The following is a 10222-nucleotide window of genomic DNA, read 5'->3' as shown; positions in this document are numbered from 1 at the left end:
GTGTATCTATTTTTATAGTATAATGCACTAATCCGGTCGATACTGAAATTTTATTTGTTTATTAAAATCAAATGAAATTCAGTACAACTAACACTACCATGAAATATAAATATTTAATTACTGGAATTATACAATTTAAAACAATTGTAAATGTTTATGTTAAGATTAGTATATTAACAGTATCATCATATTCTCATGATATTTGTATTATTTTTATTTTATATGAATAATTTTTAAAATTTTAATATATAGTAATAATTTATATATGTGTAAAATTATATATTTTAATATACTATTTTAATGTAAGATTATATACATATATATATATATATATATATATATATATATATAACAGAAATACGTCTTTGTCTCTCTGTCTTGCTTGCATAACTCAAGAATTTACAAAAATGTTATAAAATAAATAAATCAGAAATCATTCTAATATGCTGATTTGCTGCTCTAGAAGCATTTCTTACTACTATCAATGTTTAAAACAGCTGTAAAAAAAAAAGTAGTTTTGGAGAGTAGTAAGTTCAGAAGAACAGCGTTTATAAAATATAAAATAGAAATCTTTTTTAACATTAAAAATGTCTTTATTGTCCATTTTGATCAACTTGATGTGTCCTTGCTGAATAAAAGTATTAATTTCATTAAAAAAATCTTACTGACCCTTTTGAATAGTACTGTAAATATCCATCTTTAATGGACAAACTGCTTTAAAAAGCAACAAAAAATATACAAGACTTTTAGCAGACATATAAAAATGAGATATTATGTCTAGTTTGAACACAAGGAAGTGAAGGTTTTTTCTGTGGTATTGTTCAATTGTCCTGTCAAATTTCCTTCAACACAATTCGTGCAGTAAAATAATTCATAAAGAGGTCAAACTCCTGCGATAATAACGACCTTTCAGATTCACACACACACACACTCTCGCTCCTATTCTTTTCCACACCGTGGCAGGAAGTCGTCCAGATATCCGCCGTGCTTCTGAAAAAGAATGAGGGACCAATTCGGGGAGGGAGCTGTTGAGGGTGTAGACATGAACGATCACACAGTATTACTGGACTGATACTGCTGCATCCATCTGAAGAAACCATCCAAGACTCCCTCAAGACATAAGATCAGCCTCAAATGAGAAGACGCCAGGTCTTGGTCTTGGTGATTCATACACAAGGGGTCGTAGTGTTTTATCAAGAGGAACTTGACTAACTCCAGACCCATCTGTGCGTTCAGACATGCACCTGACTGTGAGACTGTCCTTCATCTTATGGACTCTCTGCAGATCATCTCATGGTGAGTCCAATTCAGTTTCCTGTGGATAGAACTGATGGATGAATGAATAGATGGACACAGATGATTGCATGATGATGTGATGATTGCTGGGGTTATAATAGTAGAGAATATTCACTGATTGTTTTATAGCTTGAGTTTAATCTGAATTTGAAGGCAAATTATTAGAAACTTGATATTAGATATTTTATTCGATACTTGATATTGGATATTTATTACATAATTATTTATTAAATTAAACATTAACAAACATATTAATTAAACATTCTATTTTCATTTGCATTAGTATGTTATTTTGTTTTTTTTTATATCTCAGACCCACAAAGTAAATGTATTTTTATTTTTAAAAACCTATTATAATATATATGATGTATATGTAAAAGTATAAAAGTAAATCCATTTGTACGTTGTTGTTGTTTTTGTTTTGTTTTTTGTATTTTGCTGTACAGAAAAAAGTTGATTCTTTAATGAATAGAAAGTTAAAAAGACAGCATTTATTTTAATTCGAAATATTTTGTGATATTATAGTTTACTGTCACGTTTGATCAGTTTAATGCGTCCTTCCTGAATAAAAGTATTAATTTCATTTAAAAAAAATATCACTGACCTCAACCTTCTTGAAAAGTTGTGTATATATCCATTTTCAATGGAGAAAATGCTAAGAGAAAAAATACAAATGTACAAGATATTGAATGTGAAGTGAAGGTTTTTGTCTGGTATTGTCTTGTCAAATTTCCTTCAACTCCATTAATGCAGTACTAAAATTCATAAACAGTCTTGTAGGTTATATGTAAAAATATGTCAAATATATACAATGTAAAAGTAAACCCATTTGTACATTTTGTTTTGCTGTACAGTGTTCTCTTCTATTGTTCAGTCATTATGGCTTGATTTTGCTTCACACACCTGTCAAAGCTATTGTCCCTCTCTATTACATCCCTCATCGCTACAGTAATGCCCTTCAGCCTTCATCGACTCCCATTCCAGCCTATTTCCTCTTGCTGTTCGGCTATCCTGGAAACTTCCTGTTTGTGTCATGCCCCTCATTTCCTGTTTCTCCTGGAATTCATGTCAAGGCCCCGCCCCCTCCAACCAGGACGATGCTGAACATCTTTAGAGATGTGTGCCATTTTAATAGCTCAAAAACCTACTTGACATTGCTACGTGTTCTACCAATTTCCATTACATGATAATACTTACTTTTGCTTTCCCAAAACAGCCTCCCCTAGTGATCCATACAGCAGCTGTAGGGTAGGAAAAACCTGCCAGGCCAAGTTTGGGAATGGAGTATGTGATCAGGAGTGCTCATCTTCTGACTGTCTGAGAGATGGATTCGACTGCCTCAAAGACAAAGGCACCTGCATGTAAGAAACCAATGTGACACATGCTAATATCACAAAACAAACCAGGAGAAGTAACTCCAGTAGTGGACGGAGTACACAAATCCTTGAGTAAAACTTGAGGAAAAATACAGATACCCTAATAAATTATTACTCTAGTATTAGTATTAGTACTCCTTTTCAATTTTACTTGAGTAAAAATGCAAAGTACTGATCGAAAAATGTTTATTTTGTCATTTTAATTTATATACTTTTAGATATTTTTTAATCCTACTGCTCAAAATACTTGGGGAGGGAGGCCTATCATACACTATTAAAACATAAAATATATAAAAATATAGTTAACGTGTTATTATCGCGTTAAAGCATTGATTGATTAACGCCGACAATTATTTTATCGCGCATTAATGCAGATTTTTATTATTATGAAAGTCTGTTATTAGTTTGGGACGTTTGGGACGCGGTAACACACGGCCCTCTTCACAATATATTGCTTTACAGATCTATGACTTCTGCTGCCTCTGCTGCGTTGGGTCCCACGATAATGCAGGTCTCTACTCGGAAGGTGCCTGTTATAATGTTATGATCGAGGCTCTGGACTCTGAGCATAACTTGTTTTTCTATAACCAACTATAAAATATTTTCTATAAAAATGTTAATGCCATGGCAGTGGCAAATAGCTTTGGTTTTATATTTAATTTGATTACATTAATATTATACGTTGAGATTTACAAGAAATATTTTAACTGCTACTATGTAAAAGGAATACTGCTGTAAAAAAGCACCTTATTTGTTTAAAGTGTTTGCAAACCAAATGTTATTGCACTTTTGTTCATATAGCAGTACTTTTAATTGAAAAAAGTGCACAATACACTACTTTTGACTGCATTATTGAATTTTGTGCATAACAATGTGATTAATCGCGATTAATCGCAGACAATCGTGAGATTAATCGCGATTAAAACAATTAATCGTTGCCCAGCACTTATATATATATATTTCTCCAGTTCAAAATAACGAAGAACGACATGTTTAAGAAATGTAGTGGAGTAAAAAGTACAATATCATGCTTTGGAATGTAGTAAAAGTAAACTTTTTTTTTATATATAAAAATAGTCTACTACGATAAAGTACAGATAGATAGGCCTACTTGAGAAATGTACAATAAATACAATAACAAAGTAAAAATACTTAACTCTTGAGTAACTTCCCTGGAAAACTCTATAAAGTATTATTTTTTGTCATAAATAATTGTAACCACAGTTATAATGCATCAAATTACATGTCGTTAAAGAGTATAAAGTAAGGTTGTTATAATTATTCATGAGAACCTACAACTGATGTGCATATGAATTCATTGCAATGCAATACGAATATTTATCATTCATTGTATGCATGCTTAAAGTAAAATGTTTTGTTCTCTCAGTTTAGGGCATATTCAGTATTGCCGAAATCACTATGACAACGGCCACTGCGACCAGGGCTGCAACACCGCCCCCTGTGGGTGGGACGGCTCGGACTGCCACAAAAAGCAGTACCCCATCTGGGCCAAAGGAAGCCTGATACTGCACACTAGAATCCCGTTCCAGAGGGGTCAGATCCAGAACAGCTCTCTGTTATGGCCCTTAAGCACTGTCCTGCAGACCAGTCTCAAACTCAGAGGGATGGCACCTCTCCAGCCCACCACAGACCTACTTACAATGGACACCCATCAGCTCGCTGAGCTGTATGCTCAAACACCAGCCTATGACAGCAATGGGTTAGTGATACGCTCATGTGTTTTCATTTAAAGAGGCCATATTCTAATTTTAATTTAATTTAATTTTTATTTATAGTCCATGTTAATCAAGGGGTTATGCATCAGAAAATATAATATAAATAAACTATTACAAAAACATAAAAATATACCTATAATAATGTAAAAATAAATAATTTAAAGATGCCATATTTTACATTTTAAGCTCTTTTGTTTTATTTTAATTTATTTTGTTATTTATAGTCCATGTTAATCAAGGGGTTATGCACTAAAAATAATCTATAAATACTCTATAAAATTAACTATAAAAACCCTAAGAATATACCTAAAAAATGTAATAAATAAATAATTTTAAGTTTAAAAAGGCCATATTCTACGTCAAGCTTTTATTTTATTTTATGATTTTATAATCTGTGTTAATCAAGGATTTATGCACCAAAAATACTCATAATATAAAAAATATATATAAAACCCCTAAACATATACCTAAAAAATATGTAAAATAAATAAAGAGTCCATATATCAATCTTTTTTTATTTAATTTTATTTTATATTCCATGTCAATCAATGGGTTATGCACCAAAAATACTCATAATATAAAAAAAAATATATAAACCCCCTAAACATATACCTAAAAATTATGTAAAATAAATAAAGAGTCCATATATCAAGCTTTTTTTATTTAATTTTATTTTATATTCCATGTCAATCAATGGGTTATGCACCAAAAATACTCATAACATAAAAAAAAATATATAAACCCCCTAAACATATACCTAAAAATTATGTAAAATAAATAAAGAGTCCATATATCAGGCTTTTTTTAATTTAATTTTATTTTATAGTCCATGTTAATCAATGGGTTATGCACCAAAATATTCATAATATAAATAACCCATAAGGAAAAGACAAAAAAAATACATCTAAAAATAATAAAATTTTTCACAGCTTTTTTCCACCCTCTCTCTGAGCTCTCGAATTAGGCTGTTATTGATATTATGCTTTTAGATTTGTTCATGTAAATGAACTTGGTTTTGATTGGCTAATCTGATTTAATACACTGTTTGATTTTAAGGCCATTTTGTTTTACTTTTATATATGATTGTGACAGTATCTTCAGTAATGATATCATATCATGCAGGTATTGTCTGTTTTCCAAACGTGTGCTGACTGCATGTGTCTTTTTTTGCATTACAGGTCAGTGTTATTCCTGCAGCTGGATAACAGACCCTGCTCCCGTCTTCCCTCCACCTGTTTCCAGTATGCCATCGAGGCTGCACACTTCCTGCATGCCATCCTGGCACAGAATCACGCCTCGTTTCCCATGATCCCAGAGATCCAGGCGGCTGTGATCAGTGTACGTGGAGTCGATGAGGAAATAGGAGCCAGAGAGGAGGTGAAGCTGCCAAAAGAGGAGCGCAACAGTATGCTGTCTTTGTACTTTACCAAAACATAAGCATACTATTCAGACACTTACAGAAGTACTTTATGCAAAATGTATCATTTCCAACCAGTATGCCGTTTTTTTTTTTCCCCAGCAAAAAGTGTTATATTAGTATTTATTAATATTTATTTTGAATGAGCTTTTATTTGAGGTTTTTTAGGTTTAAGCTTTTCATCTAATATTTATTTTATTTAAAGAGGCCATTGCTTTTATTTTATTTATTTAAACTAAATTTGAATAATATTTTAGTGTTTTTAAGTATTATTTATATACTATTATAATATTAGTAATATTTTGAATTAGCTTTTGTTTTATATTTTCAGTTTTCATTTTCATTTCTATTTAGCTTTAATTTATTTTGATTTCAATTTTAGTAATTAAATTTATAAATTTATAAATTTCAGTTATTTGCTAAGACAAAATTAATTTCCGTTAAGTTTTTAGGTTTAAGTTTTTCATCTTTATAATTATTTTATTTAAATAGGCAATATTCTATATTTTAAGCTTTTATTTGACTTGTTTTAAATTTTAATAATTTAGTTATTTAACTATTATTCATATATTATCGTATTTATTCATATTTTGAATGAGCTTTTATTGTTTTATTTTCGGATTTAATTTTAATTGTAGTAATTTGTTAATAGTTTAGTGCTTTGCACATCTTTTTTTCATGTTTTTCATCTCTTTTCATTATTTTATTTTATTTCAGCTTTATTTCAATTACGGAAAACAATTTTCAAATAGTTTTTGTTTAAGTTAAAAACAATAATGCTGTCAAACAAAAAAGCAGGAATATTTATTTTCATCGTAACCATGACTATTTACTCCAAAATGATGAAGAAAAAAGCACCATGAAAGTAGTCTTCTGAAACGATACAATAACGTTTTGCGAGGAACCGACTAAAATTTAAATCAGAATTCACTAATGATCCATCCCTCGGCCAAATATGTCCATCCCCTGCTGGTAACTAATTAAAAGTCACTGCGAAAGATAAGAGCGTTTTAGAGAAGTTGTGAGAAAATATCTAGCATTTAGCTTCATTTTCATGTTTTTCTTCTACTTATGAGCATGACTTAGATGCTAAATCTCACGTTTCAGTTCACGAAGCCTCTCCTGCCTGGATGTGGCCTGTGGTCGGTGTGGCGGCTGCCGTGATCATCACGGTGGTGGTCCTGTGGTTAAAGAGAAGAAGACAGAGACGAGAAGGAGGAGAGCGAGTGCGGCACAGATCTACGGTGACCGACAGCAATAACGGCAGCAAGGCCTGGACCCGCCGCTCTGAGGAGAAAAGAAGCAGATCGGGAAGAGATAAAGACAGAAATGGGACAAAGAAAAACAAGAAAGGAAAGGAGTCAGGAAAAAGACGTAAGGAGCCCCTCGGTGAGGACGCGATCCGTATGCGGTGAGTCTGATGTTCAGAGGAACTCGAGGGTCTTTGAAGAGTTTTCATACTGTGAGGGAGGAAACCGTGCTAATGGGGAGGAACTGTGCGTCTTCTTTACGCTGATTATAGACCCCTGAGGAAGGAACTGGACATCGGAAGTGACACCGATGTGACCCAGAGCTCCATGGAGGACATCAACAAGACCATCTGTGACCACAGATCAGCAGACCAAAAACAGTTCAAACAGCCCCGCATGCTGGGTGAGACCTGCTGGAATGAGGCATATAGCTGCCATATAGCTAAAAAATTATATTTTTCAGAATTATTTATGCATTTGCTCTAGAATGACTCTTTTTTTAAATCTGTGAAACCATAATTTTGGCAAAACAACCAAGTAGATTCAACAGATTACATTAAGATGTAATTAGTTAATGTTCATTTAGTTTCTCTCTCTCTCTCTCTCTCTCTATATATATATATATTTTTTTTTTTTCCCCCCCAATGTGGAACAATCAATTTGACAAACAGCCAAGCAGATTAAAAACATTACAGTAAACAATATAATGTATAATGAAAACAATGTAGTTAATGTGATTAATGCAGTTATTTTATTTATATACTAGTATTTAGTAATATTTTGAATGAGATTTTATTTTTATATTTTCAGTTTTCATTTTAAATTTAGTTTTGTTTACATTTTAGTATTTTGATGTGCTTTTGTCATTTTTTAGACATTGCTATTTAGCTTTTGTATTTCAGTTTAATTTATTTATTTATTTTAACTTCAACAAACATATTTAAGTTAGTTGCCAAGTCAAATTTTCTAATTTATATTAAGTTTAACATTTATATTTTATACTAATTTCAATTAACAAAGATGATTTTGAAAACATCGTTTTTGGATTAATTTGGAAAATATATTAATTGGATTCTGTATAAATATATACATTATTTTTGCTAAAGTAGCCTAGGTAAATGCCACATGGGCATTTCTGAGTGATGATTCAAGCACATCTCTGAACAGATTCAAGTAATCAAGTTTTTTTTTCTACTAAGATTTAATGTCCCCAACATAACCTTTGAGAATCATGTGCATCTGAATAACATTTGCATATTATTTCAATGCATCATGAATAGAGAAAGTGCTCGTTCTAATTGTGCATATTTAGCACAGATAGGAGGAGAAATGTGACACAGCTGTACCTCAATTCAGTTGTGTTTCTCTATAGGGAACACATAATAGGGAATAGGGAACACATATTCACTATTAAGACTTTTCCCTCAATAAACTGCTTATAAATTCCCTAATTTGCTGCTTATTAATGATTAGTAAGGTAGTTAAGTTTAGGTATGGGGTAGGGTTAAGGGATCTAAAATATGTTCATGCAGAATAAGACATTCATATGTGCTTTATAAGTACTAATAAACAGACAATATGCTAGTAATATGCATTCTAGTCCTTAAAATAAAGTGTTACCTCATTCTTTTAGCTCCCCCTAGAGGATGGGAAAGAAACGCGGTTCCTACACCTCAAAGAGCACCAAGCAATGTGAGTTTAATTTTAACAATCTGCCTGAACTTTACAAAACGTATTATACTACAATGCTCAGGATATCTGTTACCAAAAAAAAATTCTGCATGCTGCATCATTGTGAAAATTCTCTCTGTAGAGCTGATTATTTGTGCTGTCATCTCTCAGACCGCTCCGGTGCAGTGGTGCGGTCCAGACGGCTCGGTTGTGCTGATCCGAGCTGTCAGAAGCGGGCTTGACCGAGTAGTTCTGGAGCTTCTGAGAGCTGGAGTGCCTGTCAATAACACCGACCACACGGGTAAGAGCGCCATTAACCCCTTGCATGTAGAACGAGTCCCTTCAATCAATGTGGTCTTCAAGAATACATTACAGGAATAGTTTTTGTTTCCTTTGCAGTTGGGGAGTAATGTGTTTTGCCCTTTCTGGTTTTGTTTTTGTCACTGTCTCTGTCCTGTCCTCAACTCCCCACTGCCGTCCTCCATCTCCTCCTGCTTCCCTCACATCACTCCAGCACCCCTGATAAACACGTCCGATTCAGAACAGAGTTAATGTGCTGTAGCGCCTGGTCAATGTGGAAATAATGTATTAACCTTCCATGCCTCTGTTTCTCTCTCTCAAAAATGTCCCTCTTTTATTGTCTCAATGGTTGGCTTCCTGTTTTCCCTTCCCATAACACATTCCTGGATGCTCTCATGTCATTGTTTGGCTTTGTATACACTGCTTTGTGACCCCTCTGTGCGCCACAACACGCCATTTCCTGATCACCCTTGCCCTGTTTGTTATCAATTCCTTCTTGCATCTCTTCTCTTTCTCTCTCTCATTCTCTTCATCCAGGGAGATCTGCCCTCCACTGGGCATGCTCAGTAAACCACCTCCCATTGACACGGACTCTCATTCGCTACGGTGCTGCAGTGGACTTACAGGACCATAAGGTAAAGAAAAAGTCACCCTTTTGTATAAACAATAAAATAAACCAGGTTTGCGCACCATTCAGAATTTGAATTGTGGTAACAAACAGGATGCAGGATTGCAATTAGTTCATTATAAGGAAGTAGAATTAAAATGAATGTAATTTTTAACTAGAAAAACAGATAAAATGAACAACAGATAGATAGATAGATAGATAGATAGATAGATAGATAGATTGATAGAACGATGAATGGATGGAACAACAGACAGAACGACAGGACGACAGACAGACAGATAGACAGACAGATAGATAGATAGATAGAATGTACAAACGAATGACGGACGGACGGACAGATGATACATAGATAGATAGATAGATAGATAGATGGAACGACAGACAGGACGATGGATGGATGGATGGATGGATAGAATGTACAAACGAACGAACATACGATAGTAATCCTCCAATACTAATGGAATAAAACTCAATCTTTCTGTATAGGGTGAAACAGCTTTGTTTCTCTCGGCTCTCCATGGTTGCTATGACACCGCTCGATTCCTGCT

At 33.3% G+C, this 10222-nt stretch overlaps 1 protein-coding gene across 1 annotated transcript in view; it reads left to right on the top strand.

The window, feature by feature from the left end:
• The first annotated feature begins 971 nt into the window (after nucleotides 1–971).
• LOC107671439 (neurogenic locus notch homolog protein 1-like) overlaps nucleotides 972–10222 on the top strand; it is a 12508-nt gene continuing 3257 nt past the window's right edge. Inside the window, exons 1-9 of the mRNA XM_016464360.1 lie at nucleotides 972–1296; nucleotides 2513–2657; nucleotides 4060–4392; nucleotides 5587–5813; nucleotides 6933–7236; nucleotides 7348–7478; nucleotides 8709–8767; nucleotides 8918–9047; nucleotides 9584–9681. Of these exons, the coding sequence (XP_016319846.1) occupies nucleotides 1239–1296; nucleotides 2513–2657; nucleotides 4060–4392; nucleotides 5587–5813; nucleotides 6933–7236; nucleotides 7348–7478; nucleotides 8709–8767; nucleotides 8918–9047; nucleotides 9584–9681 (1485 nt within the window). The 5' untranslated portion in view covers nucleotides 972–1238. The remainder of the gene's footprint in view (nucleotides 1297–2512; nucleotides 2658–4059; nucleotides 4393–5586; nucleotides 5814–6932; nucleotides 7237–7347; nucleotides 7479–8708; nucleotides 8768–8917; nucleotides 9048–9583; nucleotides 9682–10222) is intronic.

This window comes from Sinocyclocheilus anshuiensis, unplaced genomic scaffold (genome assembly GCF_001515605.1).
Source record: "Sinocyclocheilus anshuiensis isolate Anshui unplaced genomic scaffold, SAMN03320099.WGS_v1.1 scaffold552, whole genome shotgun sequence".
Classification (NCBI taxonomy): Eukaryota; Metazoa; Chordata; class Actinopteri; order Cypriniformes; family Cyprinidae; genus Sinocyclocheilus; species Sinocyclocheilus anshuiensis.
Note: the sequence above shows the minus strand (reverse complement) of the source record. Positions and strands in the feature narration are given on the sequence as shown.